The sequence below is a fragment of the Ambystoma mexicanum genome, chromosome 12 (genome assembly GCF_040938575.1).
Source record: "Ambystoma mexicanum isolate Mex_15411 chromosome 12, UKY_AmexF1_1, whole genome shotgun sequence".
Lineage (NCBI taxonomy): Eukaryota > Metazoa > Chordata > Amphibia > Caudata > Ambystomatidae > Ambystoma > Ambystoma mexicanum.
In genome coordinates, this window is record NC_090936.1 from 28,794,658 (window position 1) to 28,822,220 (window position 27,563).

General features: G+C 44.3%; 1 protein-coding gene across 1 annotated transcript in view; it reads right to left on the minus strand.

Annotated features, from left to right (window-relative positions):
- The window catches only part of HDAC10 (histone deacetylase 10), a 706,011-nt gene that overhangs the window by 451,432 nt on the left and 227,016 nt on the right, over positions 1-27,563 (minus strand). The window contains exon 4 of the mRNA XM_069627848.1: positions 27,001-27,097. Within this exon, the coding sequence (XP_069483949.1) occupies positions 27,001-27,097 (97 nt within the window). The remainder of the gene's footprint in view (positions 1-27,000; positions 27,098-27,563) is intronic.

A 27,563-nucleotide genomic window follows, 5' to 3' on the forward strand; every position in this document is an offset into this window, starting at 1 on the left:
AAATGATGAGTTGATGGCTCAGTTCTCCTCACTTGCCAGTGAAGTGAAGGACCTGTCGTGGGTAGAACCCTTAATGAAATGTCTTCTATCAAAAATCCCACTACACAATTGTAGCCAGAATGCAATGACATTTAAATCTTGGAACTCTTGTCGCTTTAATAGCTTAATGTCCTGGTTTAAGTTGTTGCCAATCGGCAGCAAACCTTCAATCATTTTACTGCAAGAGACTATGAAATTGCAAAATGTGTACTTGAATAGCTACACCACCTATAAGTAACCGGCAAACAGTGGTCGTACAGGCAGACCATTTGGGGGCCTAGCCATCCTAGTGGATAACATGAAACTGGGTACAAGGTTGATTGCAGCATTTGAAGATCTGTTGATGATAGAGCTAATCAAACACGTCGAGAAAAACACCTTCTTGATAATATGCATATATTGGAATCCAGCATATGGAGCTGGGTACTTGTAACAAGGAACAACTACATACCAGTTAAGCCGACATTGTGGCAGTCAGAAACTGAAGCAGATTTCGAGGTGGCTGCAAGACTTAGAAGAAAGGCAAAGAGGCTGCTCTTTCTGGTAGAAGTAGAAAGAAAGAGTGCCTTGACAACGTGTAGAGGTCGGAGAGTCTTTTTTAAGTTGCCTAATAACATTTCCACTATATCATTTTGCAGAAGTTGAATTGTGGTTGTCTAAAGTTCTGTCAGAACTATTATATGCTGAAGAAGTTGAAGTACAAGTAGTCTGTAAGAAAGAAAAGCCTACTATCACAGTAGCTAAAGTGGTTTGAGAGCTTGTTAGGACTGTGGGTCTTGCGCTAGTGTGTGCGTTGCTATCTTCTTTACGTTGCCTGCCGCCTGTCAGGTGGATTCCAGAGGGACCAAGCTCTAAGGTCCCAATGTTTGCAAGGGTTGTTCTGGGTTACTGAGATCCAAAACTTGAAATTAGGCGCTGCACAGTGGTTCCTTTGTATCCAATGAGTATCAATGTCCACACACGTTAGGTGTTTGCAACATTTGTTGATTTATTTTTCCTTCAGTAATTCACACATTGGTTGTCACTCTTGTGACCAACATAATGTTTGCTAAAACTTTATATATGTGGTACAGAGTATGTGATATACTTTTATTCTATTAGTGCCGACACGTGTTTCAATGGTAAAAATGCAATGGCAATTTAACCCATGTGACCAATTAACATACACGCAAATGCATTGCTAATATGTGAATATGTCACACCTGACAAATGCCATGGGACTTTTAACATTGTTTATGAACTTGTCAACTATGGTCCTGCCGTCAAATACTGACAACCAATTATGGACTATAATGTAATAATTATGAATGTTCCTCTATCACCACTCACCATGCACACTGTCACTCATGTCACTGATATGCAGCCTTGAGAAAGACCTCAAAGGTTGAAACACGTGTCAGCACTAATGGAATAAAAGTATATCACATACTCTGTACCACATTTGAAGTTTTAGCAAAGATTATGTTGGTCACAAGAGTGACAACCAATGTGTGAATTACTGAAGGAAAAAGAAATCAACAAATGTTGCAAACACCTAACGTGTGTGGAAATTGATACTCATTGGATACAAAGGAACCACTGTGCAGCGCCTAATTTCAAGTTTTGGATCTCAGTAACCCAGAACTATTCTCACAGTAGCCCCAAGAAAAGGAAATTGTCATAGAGAGCAATTTCCTTAGAAGAAGCATCCTGACAAATTGCAGACAAGACGTGGCAGGATGTAAAGTTGTTATTAAGTGGAAGTGGCACGTTTGTTTGAACTTTACCTAGGATTACCTTTGGTGCTGTTTTCTTTATGGACATTTGAAAAGGGAGCTTTTCATCCAGAGAAAAAGAAACTGTTACCTTTGGATTTTTGTTTAAGTGACTTTATTTTCTTTGCAACTTTTCAAAAACTTACTGGAGACTTTGTTTTTAATAGGAAAAAGTGACTTTGAACATTTCTAGTGGAGCGGAATCTGCCCAGAACCAGCAGAAGTCAACCAAGACATTTATTGTTTGGTAATCATTTATTTATGCTATTGTTGCTTTATTTTGATTGTTGGATTGTTTGGTGTGAGGGTTAGTTTTGTGTACGCTAGAAGGTTTTCCCTTAGGTCTTAGAATAGGCAGGGAATCCCCTGGTAGAGTAGGTTAGTTATGATTTTTATATTGTTTCTTTTGCAAATCAAATGTCAAACTTTGAAGAACCTAACTTCAGTTATGAGCCTCACATTACTGACTCTTCGCACAACACATTTTATTTCTTAAATTAAAAGTAAGTGGTGAGCAGAGCTAGAACTGGCAGGGAGCTGTGCATTTCATAGAGCAGCTAAAACTACAGTTGTACATAACATGTTCTGCTGAAGTGTATATTTTAATTGTGAGGCCGGGTTCACGTTAAACAAGTCCTTTCACATCAAAAGTCTACACAGATTTTGAGTTTTCATATGAAAAACTAAACAAACCCCTCCAACAAAGAGATGAACCTGCCCTTTGAAGTTCTGTGCTATTATTTAGTTTACAACACTGTGTCCATCGGTATGATCTACAGTCGACCTTTATGCAAATATGGCACTCCTTGCAGCAGAAAGCACACTGTGCATCCCATAGAAGTCCTTTCACATCAAAAGTCTACACAGAATTTGAGTTTTCATATGAAAAACTAAACAAACCCCTCCAACAAAGAGATGAACCTGCCCTTTGAAGTTCTGTGCTATTATTTAGTTTACAACACTGTGTCCATCGGTATGATCTACAGTCGACCTTTATGCAAATATGGCACTCCTTGCAGCAGAAAGCACACTGTGCATCCCATAGAAGTCCTTTCACATCAAAAGTCTACACAGAATTTGAGTTTTCATATGAAAAACTAAACAAACCCCTCCAACAAAGAGATGAACTTGCCCTTTGAAGTTCTGTGCTATTATTTAGTTTACAACACTGTGTCCATTGGTATGATCTACATTCGACCTTTATGCAAATATGGCACTCCTTGCAGCAGAAAGCACACTGTGCATCCCATAGAAGTGTTATGGGCAAGGACCCCATTACTCTGCCTCTCTGAACATGAATCCCTCTCACAGTCTTCCCCATGTGTGCATCCTAGCTGCAGGCCCGGGCGCATGTGCATCCCAGCCGAAGTCCCCCTGTGCATCCCAGCTGTCTTTATTTATTTATGTTTACTGTTATCCTATGTACTGCACTGCCCCCTCCACTTTTCCCCTCGCACTTTTCCCTTCCCCCCCTCTCCTGCACTTGTGCAATCTCAATGTCACCTGGCCTAGTAGGATCGTTGTCTCCGTCTTCACTCTGTTTCCCCTCCCTTGCCTCGTCGCGCCTTGAAACACTTGTGTAGAGGTGCGTTATAAATATCATACCAGGCGCACCACCTTGTGCGCATCCCAGCTGCAGTCCCTCCCACATGCACATGCCACAGCTGCTTAATGCGCATGCGTACACCAGCATGCATGTGCTGGAGCACGTGCATGTCCTAGCCATAGCTCCCCCATGTGTGCGTATACCAGCCGCAGCAACCCCAAGCGCATCCCAGCCGCTGCCCCCCACGTGTGTGTATGCCAGCCTCTAGCGCACATACCCAAGCCGAACCCTACGCGCAGCTCCCAGCCGCAGCCCACAGTGGGCATCCTCGCTGCAGCCCCCGCTCTGTGAGCATCCCAGCCACAGGCCACTGCATGCATCCCAGCCACAGGGGCCAGCCCCCCCCTCGTTTCTCAACTGCAGGTGCCTCCCCCTGTATCACAGCTGCAGGCGCTGGCGTGCACATTTCGCAGCCGCATGTACCATCTCTTACGTGCACATATCCCAGCAAGAGTTCCCTGCTGTGTATGTATTGGAGTCGTAGAGTTCCCCCTCATGAGCATTTATCCCCTCTCACTTCCCACTCCTGCATGCCAGCCTCCTCACACACCTATTCTCTCCCCGCCACCCCCGTTTATTTATTGTTCGCTTGTTAGGTGCTTATACAGTAAGTTCATTCTGTTTCAAAGCGCCCACAGGGCATCATGGAGGGGACATGGAAATGAGACACATTAAATGCATAGAGATATTAAATACAGTGGAAGAGAAAAAAAGACGAACCTACTACGCGTAAAAAAATCCTCTTCTGAGTATTCAGAACATCAAGTGCAGAAGGGAGGGAGAAGTGGGGGCAAGTGCTGGGCTGCCAGTGCTCGTGGGTGAGCAACAGATGAAGTGCAAGGTATGGCAAGTACGAGCCTCCAGGACAGAGGGTGTGCTGAGGCAAGTGCTGAGGATAACAGAAGCTGGGAGCGATTCAGTGTGGGAGGTGAAGGCCCTGAGGATGCAGAAGGGCCCTGGACACAAATCAAAGCAACTATGAAATAAGCAGAGGAGAGAAGGGGGAAGAAGGAGGTAAAAAGGAAAGTCTTGAGGAGCTTCCAGAATTTAAGAAAGTCCTGCTCAGTATGCAGAGGCAGGGGGAGGCTGTTCCATAGAAGGGAGCCAGCTAAGGAAACCGATCGACCTTCTGTTTAGCGAAACGCTTTACACATGAAGGGTTGGTGCCAGAGGAACGCAGAGGTCTAGAGAGAGAATATTTAGTAAGAGAGAGTTGCAGATAGTGTGTCCCTGGCCCCAGACAGCCTTGTGGATGATACAGAACGATTTGAATTTAATCTGTGAAGCAACCAGGAGCCAGTGAAGACTTTTTAGGGCAGGAGAGTTGGGGTCCCTGGGCTTGAGGCCAAAGATAAGTGCTGCTGCCCTATTCTGGATTAGCTGGAGGGGTCGCAGAGTGGAAGAAGGTAGATTCAAGAGGAGGCTATTGCAATAGTCAATCCTAGAGACAACCAGGGCTCGGGTAACATTGAGCTTCTGGGGGGAAGGTGAGAAAAGGTAGAATTCCTTTGAGTAGGAAGCGCTGAAAGTGGGACTTCTTGGCAACGTCCAGAGTGTGAGGGAGGAAGGAGAGGGAGGAGTCAAAGATGACGCCAAGGTTTCTGGCTTCAGCAGAAGAAGGGGGTGAGCCCATGGAGGAAGGCCAGAGAGAAGGGAATAAGGCTGGAGCATAGGTATCCAATGGGAAGGATCTCTGTTTTTCTGGCATTGAGGCAGAGATCATTGGAAGTGCACAGGCCTGGATGTCAGATAGGCAGTTAGGGGTGAAGGAAGGTGCAAGAGGGTCAGCAGGAAGTTTGAAAAAGAGTTCTGTGTCTGTGTAACACTGGAAATTGGAGAGAAGGAGGAGATGAGGAGTGCATGGCAGGCCAGCCCCCCCAACAAGCACACATGTTCTCCCCCCTTTACAGGGTTGCCCCCCCTCACAAGCGGATCCCCCGCAAGCTCCCTTTGCAGCCCCACGCGTATCCCCCCTTGCAGGGCAGCCCCAACACACGCGTCCCCCAAACGTGCATGGCAGACACCCCTGCATGCATATCCCCCACCTGCAGGCCGCCCGTACATGTATGACCACAAGCAGGCTGCCCCCATGCATGTATCCCCACCTACAGGCCAGCCCCTGCCCATGCACGTATCCCCTCCACCTGCCGGCCGGCCCCCCATGTGAGCATCCCCCACCTGCAGGACAGCTGCCCCACATGCGGATCCCCCCACCTGCAGGCGACCCCATGTTAAGATGGATTTCTGAACTTTGACCTTGACTTTGAGGTTCAGAAGGCCAGCCTAGTTTCTTGGAAGGGTAACATTATGGACAAGCCAGACCAATCAAGGTAGCATTGGAGGCGGTCAAGACTAGGTCACAGGAGGGGTGAGGGTGACTGAAAGACCTCAATGAGCACAAAGAGTAAAGGACAATTAAAAATCACTCCTAGTCAGGTGTGTATATATATATTTATCAAAAATACAATTACATTTATTCAAGGCCTTCGAGTTTCAACAAACAGTAATAATCAACAGTAATACTTTTAAAGCAACACAATCCTACTAAAATACATATATACAATTCCAAGTGGCCTAAAGGGTTAAACACACAGAATGGGTCCACAACCTGCAAGGGAAGGAAACAGGCAGTGCAAATTATCTTTAGGCAGTTCTGCAAAGTTCAATACCTCACTGAAAGGCAGTCCAGTCCCTACGTTGAGAGGAGCCTAGTGCTCAAATGTACTTTCAGGTGCTGGTGCACGCGATAGTGCAGAGGGCGAAAACGGGGTCTCTTGAAGGGTCTGTAGCAGCTCAGGAAGGTGGGTGAGGTGATGCAGAATAAGTTCCTGCTATTCGTAGAGGGTCTCCCCAAAAGGGCAGAACAGGTTCCAGGAGTTGGGAATGGTTCGATAGCTCAGGCTATCTGTGGAAAAGAGAGGGGCCCTCAAGGGCCACTCGTGTATAAAAACGGGTGGATGCGATGGGGCCACCGGTAAGGGTTGCAAGTACTCACCAACCTCTGGCGCACTCCTGACCAAACTTTGTCAGTTGAGTCCACTTCGGTGGCAGGTTCAAATGCAGCAATTGTGCGGCTCTGCAGCTTTCACCGGCGAAGTTACAGTGATGATTCCCAAACGGGACAGAGGCGATTTCTCCGCTCCTGGTGGATGGATCAGGCCAGTTTCACTGTAGCAGGCTTCAGGGCACAGAGGGGCACAGCAGAAAGGCACCTGCGAAGTTCGTCACCACAGCTGGGCGACACAGTAGCCGCATGTACTCCGGTTCGGGCGCTCTTTCTTTACTCTAGATTTGGGAGTGTACGAAATTCGTTGTGAGAGTGCCGTGAACACACAGCTTGCGATGTACCAAGTTTCGAGGGTCTCCTCGAAACGGCAACGGTGTAAGAGCAAAGGCTCTGCGCAGGCTGGTGAGCCCACTGGTTGGCCCAGGGATACTTCCGAGAAGGCTTACTTGCAGGGATTGATGAAGGTGATGAGAATAGTTAGTCCCACTATTCCAATGTGTCGAAGCGTCTTTGCAGACTTTCTAGTTCGATCAGATGCGGAGGGGTCAGGCGGGACAACAGCAGGCTCAGGGTGCCAAACCTTCCAGCGAGTCACCAGCGGTTCCTCGACTCGCTTCTTAGTTTCAGGATACTTGGATCCTATCCTAGGTTCAGTGAGAACTCAAGAGATCAACCTGGTATGGGTGTTTGGAGCCTTCTCTTATCTAGAATCTCCTTCGCGTGAAAACGAAGAGGACCCGATGGGAGATCTGCTCATATACAGGCACACCATAAGTGGACCACACACGGACCACAGTGGTCCAAGTCATTCACAGCACACCAGAATCAGTGTCACCCAGGATTTGTATTGGAACCAGACAGTCCAACCCACGTCCTGGAAGCACACCAACAAGGCATGCAGAAGCCCACGAAAGCCTGGCGTTTCGCAGGAGAATGCATACCCAAATAAGGACTGACCCGGGTCGGCTGGACTTGGGAAAGGAGAAGGGGCAAGATAGCCAAAGGACAGGAGAAAAGAACCTTGTGGCATGGCCATTTTGGAGCCAGGCCAGCTTTCTGTGCCAAACGCGGTTTGGATGACAGGAATGGGTTAAAAATATATCAAAAGATAAGCTTCCACCAGCCCTGTCCAAGGCACATCCGCACTTCTAAAAAATCCTTCGAGAGTGTCTAGGGACTTTAGAAATGAAAGGAAGACCCAGGTGCACTGTACTGTAAGGTACTTTGTGCACTTGCAACATGTTGCAGAAAAGTTGCAACATTGTAAAGGATTAAGGGAAACAAAGTCTCCCACTACTGACTGTCTTTAAGGGCATGTCAGTTCCCCATAACAAAGTGAGTGAAAAAGCCCAGGGGAGTGCAGCTGAAGGCTGTGCTCCACTGGCAAAGTCAGACTATGGTGTTTAAACAGCAGAAAAAAATTGGGGGGTACACAACTGGAGGGAAAACTTCACAAACATGGGAATCTTTCCTAACACCCTCCCACCCTCCTCCACGCTTGTACCCCCCACCTGCATACCAGCACCCACGTGCGTCCCCCTACATGCATACCAGGCCCACTGCGTGTGTATCCCCCGGCATGCATGCCGGCCCCCACGTGCGTATCCCTCCCCCTGCTGCATGCCGGCACCCCACACGCGTATTCCCAGGGCCCCACACACATATACCCCCTGCATGCCAGTCCCCATGCCCCACCACATGCATGCCAGCCGCCCACGTGCATAATCCCCACCTGCATACCAGCCCCCACGCGTACATCCGTGCGCATTTCCCCCCACCTACAGCCAGCCCTCCCGCCCTCATCACCTTCCCCTCCCCGAAACGTGCATATCCCCCAGCTGCAGGCCAGCCAGCCCTGCACGCATTTCCCCCCACCATGCGCATATGCTCACCTGCAGGGTGGTCCCTCATGCGCATATTCCTATTTACACGGTGGCCCTCCCATGTGTATATCCCCCACCTGCAGGCCACCCCCCACGCGCATGTCCCCCACGTGGAGGCCTGCCCCCCACACATGCACATCCCCCACCTGCAGGACACCCCCCACGCTTCTTTCCTCTTTCCTCCCTCCTCCCCTTGCAGGACAGCTCCCCCATCCCCTTTGAAGTATCCCCCCTAGTCACATATCATCCACCTGCAACAGGCCACCCCCAACACGTGCATCCCTGCTGCACAGCGGGCCCAGCCCCACTTGTGTATGGCAGGCACGTGTGTGTATCGCAGTTGTAGGGGGCAACCCCCCCAGCACACATCCCAGCTGCAAGGACCCCCACAGGTGTATGCAAAACAGAGGGGGGTCTGGGAAACTCTCCACCAGCACAAACACAGCCCATTGACTTGTTCTTGGGTGGATGGCCCCTGGGAGAGTCTCAACCAAGTCTTTAGTTACCAGGGTGATCCAGACGTTGACCCCTTGCTCACTGTTCTTAGAGAGACACAGCTTCACCTCACTGATGATGCCCAACAAGGCTGCAACACGTGTATGGGGTTGCTGTTGGTACTCTTGTTCAGAGGAGAATTGCCTAGTATTTCGGTGCTGGACTGCCCCTGGGCAGGACAAGGACTGATATGCAGGGAAATTTCACCTCTGTGAAAGGGGCAGTGAGCTAAAGACTTGGTAGAGTCTCTCCCAGGGTTTTTTCACCCAAGAACAGGTCATTGGACTGTGTTTGTGCTGGTAAAGAGATTCCCAGACCGCCCCCCCTGTTTTGCATAAATGAACTTTGGGTCTCACCCTAAGTTACCAGGGTGATCCAGACGTGGACCCCTTGCTCACTGTTCTTAGAGAGGCACAGCTTCACCTCACTGATGATGCCCAACAAGGCCGAAACATGTGTATGGGGTTGCTGTTGGTACTCTTGTTCAGAGGAGAATTGCCGAGCATTTCGGTGCTGGACTGCCCCTGGGCAGGAGAAAGACTGATATGTGGGGAAATGTCTTCTCTGTAAAAGGGACAGTGAGCTAAAGACTTGGTAGAGTCTCTCCCAGGAGTTTTTCACCCAAGAACAGGTCATTGGGCTGTGTTTGTGCTGGTAGAGAGATTCCCAGACACCCCCTTGTTCCCCACAGGTGTATGCCAGCCACAGGGGCCCCCTCGTGCACAGACGTATCCCAGCCACAGGGGGGCCTGTAAGTGCATGCATCTTAGCCACAGTCCTTCACTGGGGGCACATCCCAGTCCCAGTACTCCCGCCACAACGTGTGCACATCCCATTCACAGTCCACGCTGTGTACTGATCCCTGTCCAAGTGAATCCAGAGCTGTGACCTGGGCAAGATAGGCACTGGCCATGGCCACAGGACATGTGATGTGACCTAGGGACCCGCAATGGGGAGAGTCCCATTAATGCATAGCTTAAAAACACACTGATAACTTTGCAAATTACATCAGTTATGGTAGCAGAAGAAAGAATCTGTAAGGTGATTGGTCAAAAAGCAAATACATGGTACGGGGGCATCTGCTTCAGTAACTGATTATAAATAGGATGCATACTGTTTATTGAATCTATGTAACAGCATGATTGTGATGGAGTTCACTCTTAGAGCTCATGATACGTTGATAGTGGAATTCGCCATTCAGAGATTAGAGTGTGTGAGGGTTCAGAAATGCAAAGAGGACAACTTGATAAAGGTTCCAACAAGAAGCCATTTTATTAACTTAAAAAGGTGTGATAAACACCTCACTTTCCCTAACCTAACATGAGTTTCCCTGCCTATGAAACTAAGACTAAAGGAAAACACACTAAAAAGGTATCTGTCCCTCACATGTATACATACAACAAAAACATTTCAGGTATTTATGTGGCTGTTCAAATAAAACAAAATAATAATTAGAACCAAATATTCTCGTAACCAGGGTCTGATTCCCTTGCCCAGAATCAAGGTACAATTTCCAAATAAATGTTCCAATGGATATGGTTCACTTCAATAATCAGGTTCTACTTAAAAAAGTAACACACAATGGTTCCTCCCAACAGTCAAGTTCTGTTTCCAACACAAAGTTCTTTCACTCCTGGAGGGTTTCACTTGGCGTCGTGATTGTCTTAGAATAAACAAAGTTCAGCACTCTTCAACATAAAGTTCCCACAGGCTTTTTTTTGGTCAAACCAAAAGTCTTTGTGCCTCATTAGAAGTTTGACGATCCGGAAACAATGGTGCTCGTATGCTCACCGGCACCCTTGTTTCCAGACCGGCTAACTACGAGTTTGTCTGCCGTGGCCGCTGTTCCCGTCAGGTCTGACTTGCCGGGTGCAGCAGCCACAGTAGGCAGACTCTTCACGGGAGCGACGTTAACAACGGTGCCGGTGCTCCCTTGTCCCCACTCCCATAGGACTCTATGGGAATGGGGGATAACAAACATACCGGCGCCTGACTTTCTGGCCGCTAGATTCGTAATGAGCCGGTGGCACCGGGAGGCCGGGCAGCAGTAAATTATTACGGGTCTGGCGGCAACCTGCCGGTAGCATCAGCAGGGTTACCACTGGACCCGTAATGAGGCCCTTTGTCTTTACTGTTCCAGTCAATATTTCAATACGACTGATCTTCTCTTGAGAGAGACAACTACTACACATTTCTTCTTGATACACAACTATGTTTTTACCACAGTTTATCAAAAACATTAGTGGCCTTGCCATTTTCTTTCTACCACAACCTTTCACCACAATGCAGTACTTCAAGGTCTTCGTCCTAATTCACTAACCTGCCAGGACTACAACTAACAATCCCTTTCCTTTTGTACGCGCCTGCAAAGTTAAATCGTCTAACAGTATTACACGTATTGTGCATTGTGGTTCATTTCAAACATCAATAAAATCCTTGACTTTCAATAATAGTACAATTCACAACTTCTTCCATAAGGATACAACACCCATTGATGCTGTTTGTTCCACCGATTGGTCACATGCAATGCAGGTTATGTTCATCTCCCCTTGCCACTTTCCACAAGCAGGGACACTTTCCTGCCACATTTGGGTTTCCACTATCACAACTCGTAATTGTTGGTAATGTATTTTGTTCAACTTTGTTTTCCCTTTTACTTCCAATAACCTTTCTTTGGCTTAGGCAATGCTGGTTGTTATCTGTCTCACATATTGCCTCCTCTTTACTTTGCCAATGGTAGTCACAGCCTTTCTTAAATATCAATCTCTCTTTACTTAGATTGTGATAGTTATAAACGTTCTCTTCTCGTTTCCTCTTCATATGAATTGTGGGCCAAAAACATTCTCTTTCATTAGTTCGATATTCAAAAAGTCTATAAGCGGTCAGCGGTTCACTACGGAGCTGCCCGGAGTCACCTGTCAGAAGTCAATTCACTGGTGTCCCCTGCGCATCCACGTGTCCCGCTGCTGCTGCCACTTCTTCTCTGCTTGTCGGATTCAGAGCATTTGATGGCTCTGGTTGCAGTCCCGTGACTCGCGCCTTACCGAACAGGATCCCACATTGCTCCTCTCGTTCCCTGGTGCTTGCCAGCCACCAGAGTCAGGCACATGGCGCGGAGAGCGCTTATCTCGCACCAGGTAACCTGCATCCGCAGCACTTCCGTCTGCAATATGGGGTCTGCCTTCTCATGACTCTCTCAGCACCATCAACTGCTACAGACACGGCGGAGGTCCCAGTGTCCACAGCACTCTGCCCCTGCTGCATACACGGCTGCTGATAACTTCTACTACTACTACTTCTGCTGCTACACCGAACCACGGAGCATCTTTCGCCCGGATACAGATTGGCTAACCAGAAAACCGGCCAGGAGCACCGGGAGGTTCCTTTCATGTGCTGCAATCCTACACAGGATCACACACCATTATCCTGCCTTGATAAAGACTATGGTCGAAACGCACATTGGCTCCTTTTTTCACCTGTATCTAGCATGCCTTGCTAGGCCTGTGATCTATGCGTGTTACAACATTAAATCCTTACTGATTACAACAAGTCAGGAGATTTTCTCCCTTATTTCAAATTTCCAGCAACTAGAATAACTTAGGGCTACACCTATGGTTAAAAACCACCTGCCAGTGCCATCATAAAACAACATTTGTCACCTTATCCAGTACTTCTGCTGCTGCTACTCCTGATCTGTACCTAAGGGGGATTTAAGTAATCAAAATTCCCGCTCAGGTGTAGGTTGTCAGAAACACTAGACTGCGTACTGCAGTTCTGTGCCTCTGAGCCCCTCTTCCTCATCCCAGTACCTATGGCATTATGGGACTTTAAGTCCCCAAGGTTCTTAGGCTTCTTTTCTTCACAGGTTTCAGGTTGAACTTTACCAAACTCAATCTGTTTATAAGACACATTGCTAAATAAAGGTTTTATAAATATTAATGATTGGTTCTTAATTTCACAACTCAAACCAAAGTAGAAAGCACATCTCTCAGAAGTATTGATGTTCTGATCCTTACGAGTAATATTCTTATGTGGACCACAGGTGTCTTCAATAGCAACATTTTGGATACCTTTGGGAAGGGGACTCTTACTCCTTACTCTTGACACCAAGCCATTAGGTATTCTGGCAGCATGGATAGCTCGCCCTCTGACAAAGATCAGTACTGTGTCTTGCATAGCAGAGTCCTCCTATTCCCTTGGGAGCCTTGTCCTGCCAGGGGATCCAACCGGGTACTACCACCCCCAAGGTCAGCTTCAGGTAGCGGGTGCCTTCTCCTGGCCACCTGGGAGGAGACTGAGGACACTAGGATTCATCACAAGTGTTTGGAATCCATATCTGGAGTTTTTGTTGTACATCACAGAAAGAAAAGGCTGAGGTGGAGCAATGATAAGATGTCCTCCTTTAATGAAAGAATGAATAATGTCACGCCAAATACATGCTATGATAATAATGTCATGGCAAATACATGCTATGATAATAATGTCATGGCAAATACATGCTATGATTGGAAACAGTATTTTCTGGGCCCAGAATGTTTCCATACATATATTGGAGAACTTATTGGGAGTCCATTTTGCCAAAAAGCTGTAGGCACATCTCACACACAAAAGTCTTTTCATCATATTCATGTGTTTGATTTACAAAATAAGGTGTGGAAAAAACAATTGAGACTTGACATTAGACATTGTCTCAAGTATCTGGAAATGAAAAAACGCTGCAATTAAGGAAAAAAAACATGATCATAATTACATTTAAAAAAACCAATAGATGGAAAATTAGTCAGCAAGATCGCTAGACTATGTTGAAAATATGAATTAAAAAAAGGATGTCTCTACTTTTTGGCAATTGGTTAAAAATCTAGAAAAATTGCAAGCAGTCCTGCAAGCTAAATGCATTCTGGAAAATGAATGGGCTAATTTTTTTAAAGCTAAGTTCACTGAGCATACTTTAAAGGAATGGTTCGGTCAAAGATTTTTATTGTCCCTACGTGTCGGCCATGTGTTTTCAAGCCTAAGTCGCTCGATTTTAGAAAAATTTCCTATGGACCTTACTCGAGTTTTCGTCCATTAAACGCACGCGAAAACGGGCACCAGGGCGCTGCCATTTTGTGATAATCCTATCACTTGCCCCATCGCCCTGGCTGACCTGCTTTTGCGGCACTAAATCATATCCCCCGCCTCTGAGCCTGTCATCAGCAGACGCGTACCACCCATTTCACAATGCCAAAGCATGTCTCGTGTCAACAATCTCTGCGCTTCAACTAATGACGTGTCGCCATGGAAATGGCAAGACGCCTCTTTCCTCAATAAGTATAAACAGACCGTTTCACAACACACAGCAGCAGATTTCGATTCCATTCCTCTCTCTGTGTTACTTTGAGTATTCTGTGACTCGTTTCTGTGCTCTGGTCAGCTACCTTTGCCGCTTGTAGCCCGTGTGAACACCTGTACCATCGCTATAAATTATTTTAGTTTGTTTACCACACAATGGCTACAATAATGCCCTACATGTACGAGCCCGAGTATACCGAGGAGGAACTACTGGAAAGGGAAACACGTGAAAACGATGGGGCTTCAGACGGCAGTTGGCAGGACGAATCAACGGATGAAGACACTGGACCTAGTCGCATGGACGGTGTTTCCAACTGGTGCACATGCAATCGGTGCGAGCTAATGCCAACCGAGGAGGAGAACTGCTGTTGCTGTGAAAACTCGGGATGCGTGGCCTACATTTCGGAAGGCGAGCCACGACCGCAATGCATCACCGAGCTGCCAGACTTCAGGGCAGCCTGCCTCACACGGTCCGTGTTGAGGATAATGATGGTGCTTATGCACGAACTTCGCGCAACTGTTCGTCCTCGTAATCCGTGTAACGAGTAAGTATAATCTGCTTGTGATGCCATTACTATTTCATGGTCGTCTCCTATATCCAAAATTACATCTACATATCATTCTAACTCATGAAAGTCGTTCAATAGTGTGCAGTGTCTAGATAGCATTTGTCCGAGCAGAATGCCATTAGTTACAAGAATTGTCATTGACAACAAACGTTTAATCAACTTATCTTGGTCATTTAAAAACAGTTTGTATCATTATTTTTCACAGGTGGTACCAGCTAGTGGCCTATCGTTCCTTTACATGGTGGCTTCACGGGAGGCTTGGACACCGCGTTCGAAGAGTAATACCCGCCTGTGCCGTTCATGCCGTAAGAGAAACTTTCCCGAGTGACAGCGGTCAGTAAAGGGGATTTTCCCTCGCTGTGCTGCAACCTGAACTGTACAATGTTTAAAGTTTTGTATTTTTGTGCCATCAAAAAAAGAAACAAAATAAAACACCACATATATTTTAACAACGGTTGTTTCGATTTTTTAAATGAATCAAGTGTGTCTCCATTCAGCAGTCTTCCTGTGCCTTATCTGCACGCCCCAGGCCCATCCATCCCACCCCCTCTATCAAAGGCGGTTCTCGCCAGTGGATGCGCGCTGCCATGGGGGGCTGTCAGGGGCGCGAACGGCCAAGGTGCCAAACAGCATGTACACTTCAAAAGGTATCCCACTCCAAGGGCCCATCGCTCACATGGCCTCCTCAGACTCCGTGTGTCCGGCCAGGACCCCCCTCACGCTGGCCGGCCCCCGGCAAACCACATAATACCACGACATACACACATCATTCATTCAAAAACACACCCCTGTTTGTAATACTTTATAAACCACTTGATATGTCTCATGAGAACATCTTTGTGCTTTGCAAGTCAACTCCTGAACGTGCTACCTGAGAACCACTGAGATCCATGCTACTCTGCTCGTCGTCGTGCTATCCGTGAACTTCTGTGACCGCTTCGAGCAAACTCGTCAGTGTGCTACCTGTGGCCATCTACCTGTTCTCCTGCAACATACTGCTCGGCTTGCTGAATCCAACTGTTTGTTGGTCAAGGCAAGGCCATGTATCCTAGTCATATTTCGCTGATTTTTAAATTTCTATCTATTTGCGAGTAGAGTACTCAACAGTGCTATGTTCCTTGGTCTCATTGATATTGACTTGAGTTTCCATTGTTATGCTATCAATAGATCTATTTATTTTCATCTGTGTCAATTGTCATCGAATTGCATCCTTCGGGGGTCCAGTCTATAATGTAAGCATGTTTCCTTCTTGTGCAAGACAGAACATCCAAGGGACGACTCACATGTACAGAGTTTAGTCACATCATTTATAAATGTCTGCAATTTATGCAAATGCTAAGCCGCACATGATGAACTGGTATAGTTCTTGCGACCAAAACAAACCTTGCATTGAACATTGTATGGTTCATTTACTTTTTTATCACATTTTTATTCATCAAGATTGTATAATAATGTCGATATTTACTTTTCAGAATTTTCAACAATGCCTGCCTGTTCGATTAGCGGTTGCCCTTCGAAGACCCATGCTAAATCTGAAGGCACTACAATGCATGTATTCCCGAAAACTGTTGATCGAATAAGAGAATGGGTCAGACATTGCGGATATCCACTGGATGAGCTGGAAAGTAGAGTCCAACAAGTCTTACAGGACAAGAGGGGTGATCGATACCGCATCTGCAGCCGGCACTTTTCCTCGAACATGTACACAACATGTTGGGTAACAAAGAAGAATAAACGGCGACCGACACGAAAATTGCTCACGAACCCTATTCCCACTCTATTGGTCCACATTCCACCACTGGTGAGTCAAGTGTCCGGATTTAGCTTTAGGCCTTGCGGTAGTGTGTAGGTAGCCAAATGGATTCATTGATACTTTAGGTGTTGTGTCCCTTGTAATACTTTCGACATTGATATGTGTGTATAGCTTTTTGAATAATGACATTTATCAATATATTCTTTTTCGATTTCATAACCCACAAACGAAATCTATATATGGGCACAGGGAACTTTTCAATAGCATTACTCTCAAGTATTCTGTCTCCTTACATGGCAATTTTTTATATTGGCATTTCATTATCAATCAATAATTTACCTTTACAACTGCTTGACTATCCCTTGAATCTGAAGCAAGAACGTTCTACATCCGTGACGTGCTCGCAGTTATCAACCACTTCTAGCGCGTATCAGGTAATCTTACTTGGCTATTCCGCTACAGACTTGTTTTATGCATGTCAAGTAATATTTTTATTGTATCGTGTAATTATTTTACCGAATGTTTGGTTAGTGCTTTCCAATTGATATACACCTTAGATATCGTCCACTGGTGTTCGCTTTCAGTTATGATTAGTGTTATCCATAGTAATGCAAGTACTGTCTTTCAGGGAGATGCTGAAGCGTCCACCACATTGACAACATCCCTAGATGTTCTCCAACAGCACGAGGTATGGATACTGACAGCTCCATTGAACTAGATCATCAGAGCTGTAATACTTGTCGTTTGATTGTTCTAAACAATGTTTCATTCGTGGGTAGCCATTTATAGGTACCTGTGCGGTTGACACCAAGTGTGTCTTATGTTTTAAATATTGTAATCCTTACTAATGCAAGTACTATCTTTCAGGCAGTTGATGGAGCGTCAACCCCTGCACTTGATGCGGAGCCTGACATTCAAGTAATTCCAGGGGAAGTGGAAGCGGGACCTTGCGTATACAAATCGGCGCACCAGCATTCGGAAGTGCGCACTACATTTACAACATCCCTACATATTCTTCGGCAGCACGAGGTATGGATACTGACAGCTCCATCGAGCGTCATCATATAACGTGATTCCATTTGCTATACTTTCTTCCCTATTAACGCAAGTACTGTGTTTCAGGGAGACGACTGAGCTTCCTCTACAATTACAACATCCCTTGTAGGTGATGCAGATGTTAAGAAATCGGAGAAATAAGTCGATGAAATCTAATCATATTTAAATATTCCTTGATTCTTTTAGACAATGCATCATTTGTGGTTATCTCTTTATATGTACCTGTGCCGTCGACCCCAAGTGTGTGTTATGTTTCCAATATTGAAAACCATACTAATGCAAGTACTGTGTTTCAGGGAGTTGCTGATGCCTCCTCTCCAATACAACCATTCATGGCAGCCAGAGCCAGAGGTATGGATACTGACAGTTCCATCGAACTAGATCATCAGAGCTCGAATACTTGTGGTTTGATTGTTCTACAGAATGTTTAATTTGTGTTTAGCTATTGAGATGTACCTGTGTGTTCGTCCACACATGTGTTTTATGTTTTCAATGTTGTGATACATAGTAATGAAAGTACTATGTTTCAGGGAGTTGATGGAGCGTCATTCCGTGCTGTCTATGCGGATCCAGAAAATATAGCCATTGCAGCGCAAGAGGAAGGGAAGACATGCGGAAATGAATCGGAGCAACAGCGTGCAGATGTTGAAGTTCGAGTCAAGAAAGTTGCAAAGAAAAGAAACAGAAATAAGGTTAGTTACAAACAGTTCATAATTTTAGGAATTGTTTTGTTTTGGGGACTATATTATGTTTTTTTTCCTGTCAATTGTACTATACTTTATATTGTGTTTAAAATGAACATCCCTTTTCCAATCTGTCCTCTAGTTACCTGTGGGTGTACGAACTATACATAGACAGACAGTGAAGCAAATGAGAGATGTTGCTTGCCAGACCATTTACACTATGGAGGAACTATTAATTCAGACGCGGTGCGTTGAGACTCTGGATGCTCATGTCCAATGGCCAGAACATGAATTGAATGTGTCCGGAGAATCCAGTAAAGTTGTATTGGACCATTGCTACAGTTCGACTGCACCACCAAAAGAAGATGATACTGAATGTATTGAAAATAGCTCTGAAGTAGTCGCAGATCAATTCACACAATCTACACCTGCCAAAAAAATGCCACCCAAAAAGCTGTCGACAATGTTGTGTTCTCCCATCAATGCTGAAGTAACAGATGTTGAAATGACAGAGAATGAACCAGCAGCAGCACCCAACGACACATCAGAACTTGATATCAGCAATATTTCTTTCGAATTTCTTTATATGTCCTCAACGGCACAGTCCGAAACAACTTTCACGCCGGATGACAGTCTAATGAAAGAGGGCAAATACATAGTATTCGACAGTTGTTTGATGGATATTATAAGTATGCTGAAATGTGGGCATTCAGTTGGAGGGGACGTATGTGGGGAGCCATTGATTCATGTGACTCGTCAAAAACAAGGCAGTAACGTCAAAATACATGCCGCCTGTAGATTTAATCATGCGTTCTCATGGTCTGCACAACCGATGCTGGGGAAGCTGCCAGCAGGCAATCTACTGTGTGCAGCTGCCTCACTTTTTAGTGGGTCCAGTTTTAGAAAGTTAGAGTCTTTCTTTCAGTTTGTGGGACTCCATTTCATTTCTAAAATGCAGTACTACAAATACCAACATGATTATCTGTTTCCGGCCATTAGTGATGCTTGGAAAATTGAACAATTGTCTCTAGCAAGTACATTCGAAGGGAAATGATTCAGGCTAGCCGGCGATGGACAGTGCAACAGCCCTGGATTTTCTGCCAAGTACTGCACCTACCACTTTCAGGACATGGATAGTAAGAAAATTGTTAGTTCGGTGGTCGTGCAGGTGTCCCAATGTAAATCCTCAGTGGCCATGGAGAAACTAGGATTTATAAAATCATTGCAATATCTACAATCAAGGGGAATGCACATCGACCTCATAGCCACGGACAAACACGTTTCAATTGCCAAGACAATGAGAGAGCAGTTCCCAGATATTAAACATCAATTTGACGTATGGCATTTTGCTAAATCAATCAATAAGAAAATCTCGGCTGCAGGGAAAAAAAAGTCTTGAAAGTATTTCACAGTGGTCCCAGTCTATCAGCAACCATCTTTGGTGGAGCTCCAAAACTTGTGAAGGGTCAGTGGAAATCCTACTTGAAAAATGGCAGTCACTGATGCACCACTGTACCAACGTTCACCGCTGGACAGAAAACCAACATTTCCACCAATGTGAACATGGCCCTTTGTCCACAGAGGAGGCACGGAAGAAGAAGTGGTTGATTGCATCTTTACCTACACACAAAGCCATTGAGAAGATTGTTTTCGATAAAACTATCAAGAGATTTGAGGGGACTGACAGAATTCTGTCACACATGAGAATTGGAGGTGTTCCACAATATGTGCCTAAAGTACAGGCCAAAGCGATTGCATTTCAGCTTACAGGGCATGGAACATAGGACTCTACTAGCGGTCTTGGCCCATAACGAGAATGTGGGCCGTGAACAGTCTAGGACTACGGGAAATGTAGGGATGCCTCGCTACACTACGACCTTTGGAAAAAGAACTAAGAAATGGGGGGTAAAACCAGTATATGAGGAAACGGAGTTCGACTTTGTTAAAGGCCTTATTGTTAGTGTACTAGAGAAGCACAGATATGGAATTTTGAGCGTTTCTATGCAGAGCACTGATGCATTGCCACCAAAGATTGCCACTGTGCCATGTCCACCCAAAGCAGAGCTTGTTGTGAAGTTCAAATCCCGGTTTAAATAAATCATTGTAATCTGATTGTCTTTTTGAAAATAATGTTATTGTACATTGTGCATACAAAGTATGCTAACCCTAAACCCTCCATTCACCATCCTGGGTGGCGAACAACATGGGTGTCATCTTTGACTTCTCTCTCTATTCACCTCATATCGCTGACCTTGTGAATATGTGTATGTATATATTTTTGTTGCTGTAACTAAGTTTCGCAATCTCATGTAAATGCTGCGCACTGTTAACCGAGGGGAGGCTTGCGTATTGCAAATAATAAAACAAATAAACAATAAATCTCACTTTCAACTCAACTCCTGGGGTACATTATACTTTCCCTGACCTTCCCCCAAAAAGTCAATGTCTCCATAGTTATGGTTCTCTAGGGCTGCAAAGCTTGCGGACAACGAGGACAACATTGGGGGCATTAGAACGCGCCAAGCAATGCGTTGCAGATGGGAGAGAAGCCAGTTCGCATTTGCACATTGAGGCCTAGTACAAACATGGAGTCGAAAATTCAAGTTCTCACAGATGGCTTTACACGGGATGTTGCAAAGTAAGAATGTACGCTCATGCAGAGTGAAGGTCAGCGGCTTTGATTTTATGCTTGCGGGCTGAAGAGGCCCACGAATCACACTGGCAGTATAAGGTTCTATTGTTTTTTGACCTTGAGAGACAGGGACTATGCCGAAAGGACTTCATTTGAAGGAGGTGGGCAATAACGTAAGAGACGATAAGGCTGAAAATTCTGAAACTAGACCGAGTTTCATGTTAGTTCAGTATATGAAAATTCGTTGGCACGAACACAGTGGGATTTATGGACTGCATTACGCAGATATACAATGGAAATGGCAAATATAATGTAAGTAACTCTTTAGACGGTTTTATACCGGAATGAATGAATGAATGAATGAATGAATGAATGAATGAATGAATGAATGAATGAATGAATGAATAGCAAGTACAACATTTGTGGGATCGTCTTTCTACCGGGCACATGGGTACATGCCCAATCGACACGCATTAAGACAAACAGTTGTTTCTCAACGGTTCAACGGTAAAAAAAAAACATTTGTTTGTGTGTTTCCCTCGATTTATTTCGTTAGTTTTCGCATTGCTTTTAGAGCCGAACATACTCCATTGCACTATCCTCGCAAGCAAATAGTTTCAGCTCGCCCGTAATAAATAAAATGAATAATAGTAATAAAGATCGGCTCGAGAGACTAATTCCAATTTTTATGTTTTCTAAACAGGTACATCCTACCATATTGCCACTGCAACCTATTCCAGACCCCGGCAGACGGCTTCTTCAACCCCCAGCTGCAGCTTCTTATAAACAACTGCACTACATTGACCATCTTATGGGACGATCGCCAAGGAGCCATATGCCCTTACGCAGTACTAGCGGCTAGAAGCAACATATCGACCTTTACGGTGGCCTAGTGCCTAGTTGATGGAACAGCCTTCCGGTTCACCGTGCGTCCAAAGTGCTTCTTTTAACGAAAACCAACACCCCGTGTACCATAAAGGAACAGCGCGTGACTCACGATAAACATTTACGGATTTGCGGATCGAGAGAAAAGAAAAAAAATTCCATTCCGATTTAATATGCCAATTGCTGAATATTCTCTAAGCATTTAATGTCAAATAAATGTACTTTACCAAATGTACCGTATTGCTGTTTGATTTTAAAGTACAGTTTTATATTCCGAATTGTGGCGCGCTGTGTTGTGAGTTGATCTGTGTTGGTTTCCGGGTTCTGTGTGAAGTCGCGTAGAAGACGACTGGGCGCGTTTGCCTACGCAGCACAGTAATGTCATGGAGAGAGGCGGGGAATAAGAATGTTTTGATAATGTCAGGCTCAGGGGAGGGGATATGATTTAGTGCTGCAAAAGCAGGTCAGCCAGGGCGATGCAGCAAGTGATAGGATTATCACAAAATGGCAGCGCCCTGGTGTCTGTTTTCGAGCGTGTTTAATGGACGAAAACTCGGGTAAGGTCCATAGGAAATTTTTCTAAAATCAAGCGACTTAGGCTTGAAAACACATGGCCGACACATAGGGACAATAACATGTTTTGACCAAACCATTCCTTTAAGTGTGAGCTTGCTGGATGATCGTTTGCCAGGTGAGGGTACATGTGCTATGACGTTTGATAGTAGTGATGTTTTGTCAAAAAGCCAGCTCTTCTGAAGCCATTGGTCCAAATAAGCTTACCAATTGTTTGTTTAAAACTGCGCCTGCCATGAACCGTCGTCTGCGTCCCTTCTGGACCTCCTGGTCCCTGACTCATAGGGGATTGAATGCAGTGATTCTTCCAACATGGCCGCTCGGAATGGAACACTCCTGGTCAGTCTCTGCGTTCAACGCTGCACGCTTTACAAAAGAGACACGCCCCCGCGGCTCTGCGTGTCTCAATGCTACCGATTGTTGTAGTTGGACGTGTGTAGCCGGAGTTTGTTCGGGGCTCCCTTTTGAATCCTTGTTTCCAGTTCTTTGAAACCCCGTCCTTCCTCCCATTCCTCTACCTACCTTCCTGGAATTCTTCCGCGCTCGGGCCACGGCGTTCCGTGCCTCCGAGTGCAACTTCATTGCATTCTTGTATCCATCCTGGACTTCTGAACGCTCCCAGAAACAGAATAGCGAACCTCACGCTGGACTCCGAGGACCAGCGTTCGGGTTTGTACAAATCCCGGACTGTGAAAAAGAAGACATCCCAGAAGGTTGCGAGCAAACAACAAAAACAGGTGAGAAGGGGAGAGACTTGTGACAGCGCCCGAGAATTGGGAAGGGATGCTGGACTTTTTCTTTCAAGAGGATTCTAAGGACTAACATCTTCCCTGATTCCTGGCAAACCACCTATGTTATACCTATTCATAAAAAGGAAGAAAGATCGAATCCCAAAAACTATTGGCCCATTATGATAATGGATGTGGATAGTATGTTGTTTGCATCACTGCTACCTACCCTTTTGGAAAGGGAAAGGGACATCAACAAAAAATATCAAAACGGTTTAGGCAAGGACATGGTACCGCCTTAAATGGAACCATCTTGAAATGTGTACAAGAGTTGGCGTGGGATCGGAAATGCAAGTCTATATATACAGCGTCAGTCCACCTTACATCTACATTTGGCATGGTGGTTCGGGGCAGGCCCTGGCCAAAACTTGTGAAATGGGTCTTACCAAAGGGCCTATTACGCATACTGATAAGCTGCATGATAACTCCAATATTCAAGTCAAATTAGACATGGATGTTAGCCTATCAAATAAAATAGAGACTGCATTGGGTCTGAGACAAGGGCGTGTTTACGCCCCCAGTCTTTTTAATTTGTATATGGTGAATCTGTGGAAGGTTTCCTTCATTATTCTGAAATTAGATGGTCAGCGCATGAGTTGAATATCATACGCTGACGAATTCAGGCTGTTTGACTGTACATGTATAGATCTTCAAAGGATACTTGTGGCCTTTGCTAATTAGGGAAATACTAATGGTCTGCTGATTACTGTACAATCTTTTTTTTTGGGGATTAAACAACTAAAAAAAAGTCAGATTGTTTTGTATGCACAGTGAATAATGAACGACTAAAGTCGATGTTGTCTTCCCAGTTTTGAGCTCGCTGATAAAATATAATTTCTGGAATTATTTAATAAATAAAGCAATTATGGCAACTAAGGAAAATATACAATAAATATGGCAAATTCTCCCCGATTCCCTTGGTTAAATATTGTGAAGAGAAAATGGTTCCAAAACTCGCATATGGGATTGAAATGCTGCTGGCATGGGTTTTGAGCAGTTTGGAGAAGCTGGAAGCCCTAATTTGGAGAAGGGCTCTTGGCCTACCCAGCTGCATTTATAAGATACTAGCTGATATATACGGCGTTGACCGGGCTTTCTATCCCTCAGAGATACATGGAACTCTGCAAAATTTGGTGCAGATTGGTGAAAAGGTGTGGAATTGTATAAGGAACAATGCATCGGCAAGCCACAAACAAATGTTGCATTCGCTCAAATCCGGGGAAAGGGGCGGGGTGTCCAAATGTCATGTAGCCAGTAATGTCCGGAGGGTTTTAACAGGTGACACTGCAAAATTTGGTGCAGATTGGTGAAACGGTGTGGAATTGTATGGGAACATATGCAAAGCCACAAACCCACACACACCTTTTCACTTTCATATATATATAGATGAACTAGGCCTCAATTCTTTGCTAGCAAAAGCAAATTGGAAACTCTTGACTGCGTTACAAAAAATAGTGGATCCTCAAGATAAATCACTCTATGTGGACTTAAATGCTCCTATAACTACTTGTAATGCTGGATCAATTGAAAGAACATTGCTTGAATTTACTGCATGAGATCAATTGTAATGTGAAGGATCTTGTTGACAGTCCCTCTTTGTATAGAGCAGACTGGCTACTAACAATGGAGACAATGCAAATGCTCCTCCTGACGTCTCCCTTCCCCTTTTGTCCGTTTTGGTGTGCGCTCTGAGGCCTTTGTGTGTGTAGTCCATTATACAATTAAAAATAAATAAATATAGCTCCCTTTCTCATTTAAAGTTAGAACATAAAAAACTGGTAGAAATAGCTCTATATTTGGCTCGCATTCCTAATGCCTCGGCTCGCAATATTCTGCTGAGATTTAGGGTGAATTTGTTGCCGACTAGGAATCATTTGGCAAAAAGAGGCCTTATCCCAAGGGAGCATCATTTCTGTCAACATTTTATGAAAATAGATGAAAAGGAAACATGGCAACATATGTTACTTAACTGCCCTGCACTTACCTTCTCTCGTATTCTTTATCTTAGACAATTTGCGCATAAAATGTACTATGTGGCTGAGGACAGATTATGGCACAAACTAGTTGATCTTGATTCCACATTGGTTTGTTGTGTAGTGTGGAATGTTATCAATATTTTGAAACTGATTGCATGTAATTGGGTCTTTTTGCTGATTTTTAAATGTGATATGTTTTTTCTTTTTAACGGGTGGCTAGAATTGATAACACTTCTTGGATCTTTGCACTTATCTTTTATAGCTTTGTATGTAATAAATATATAATGAATTGTTATTGTGTATATATACAATATGGGTTATGAAATTAATTCATTGTTTGTTTAACTTGATTCATTATAAATGTAACCATATACACTTAAAAACAATTAAAAAAATATATAGCATTAAAAACCGTTGGATTTCAGGGAAAAGAAAATTTGGGACATTAAGCTGCAAGTTTAACTTAACAAAAGCCATGAAATACTGCAGCTGTTGGAAGCTGTGCAACCTTTCTGTAAGCATGAAGATGACATCAAATGTGATATCTCTTATAGAGCAGAAGAGTAAGATGTCGGTATGAAAAATTCATGTCCTTCATTTTAAGACATTTGGGATGCATTGTACAACTAGACATTTAGGGCCTGATTTATGGAAGTGTCTTATAAGGGCGCAATCCCATAGGAAAATGTTCCATGAATCAGGCCCTTAGTGTAACAAATTAACAAAGGAGTCTTTTTCAGTGCATCATGCCTTTCATAACGCACCACATTTTCCCGAAAAAATCGAGTTCCCTTTATAAGTAATAAGATACAGTGAAATAGTGTCAATAATCAATGATCTGACCAAATATAAACAATATTCAAATAAACTCTAAAAGAACACCACAGCCTATTGTTTATAATAGCGACTTAAACCGCTACTAAACCTACCAATAGACTGCAGCCTAGATTGTAGTATTGCCGGTCTGAACTTCTCAGGATAATACTAGGACTTTAGTCCATGTTTTAGAAGAGTTTTAGATATTTATGAAAAGGAAATCTTAACTTTTAGCAATAAATCCATTGTTATGTGTTATTCTGTTTGCATTTTCTTGCTGCTAATTGTACGCGTCTCATCTGTAAACTTTGATTTTAGATTTTGTTATGTTTTTAGAGGAAATATTATATATGTATGTGAACCACCATTGTCGGCAACAACGTAGGATCCTGAAAAAATAAGATTGGTAAGTCTGAGTTAAAATAAGTAGACTGAAAAACATATTTCTGTAATCTTGCATATTGAATGATAGAATGAGATTCGAACTCATGATAACTGTGACCATATCTGAGGTGTGATGCATAATGATTAAGTATAGTAAGGTAACTCCACCCACATCAATGTAACTCACTTGAGATACCAATTATCTTGTTTTTCAACACATATTTTTACAAAGTTGTAATTACAACTAAACCAATTTTAATAAAAATAAAAAATAAAAAGTATTAAGATAATCATCTTTAGTGCCCAACAGAACCGTCGACCTCTGACCTAGCAATGTATTGTACCCCAAACTTGTAGCTAATTCCTCAGGACTGACCTTTACCAGTCACCTTACTCGAGCATTGTCATTTTACATTGTACTGGCCTACATTCTACAGCAACAGACAGTTGTGAAATTAAAAAAAATGATTTGTTGAACTGTTTCCCTCCCGTCTACGTAAATATCCAGCTCTGCACTTACTACTTACACAAAGCACTGTTATTTGAGAGAGTACGGTGTGGACATTTTAACATGTGACTGTTTCCATACAGACTACCTTTTCAATATCCATGATCCTTGGAAAGAATCAGCAACAGAGCTTCACCAGCGCACCCTACTGGATGAAGATTTCAGATACTGTTTGCAAATGGAACATTTTTTTAAAAAATAATTAGGAATGTGGGTGGAACGTATCAATATACAAATATTATTATGCACCCCTTAAACATACCGGATGAAGGAAAACGCAGTCATAATTCATTGAGGTATTTCGAAGTTCATCTTCATTCATCGACTGGGTGCTCTTTATAACCTCCAAGTATTCTTGGCTAAAGAAAAGAAGTAATTGAACTAACTTTGAGCAAATCATAGGAAAGGGTTCCAATCAGTGCAAATAATTCAACACATTTGTACATTAACTGCGCGCACAGTTGAAATTGGGAACCATGTTAAATGAGTTACATTTTATTTTTGACTAGCAGATTCTGGTATCTGCCATATTCCCACTTACCCATTTACATATTTTTATAAGACACAGAGCCTCATTACAAGTCTGGGCCAAAATCGCGTGGAATAGAGGAATTACTGCTATATACCATCCTGGCGGGCGCCCACACCGTACAACAGTTGCAACGGTAATTCTGCACAGCAGAGTTACCGCCGAAAACCTAGTAAATGGCAGAATTTCTGCCAAAATAGGTGGAATTTCCGTTACCACCCTGATGACCAGCAGAATTTCTGCTGGTGGAAATCCGTCATCACTATGTAAGGAGGCACATAGCCGCAGCCATTTTG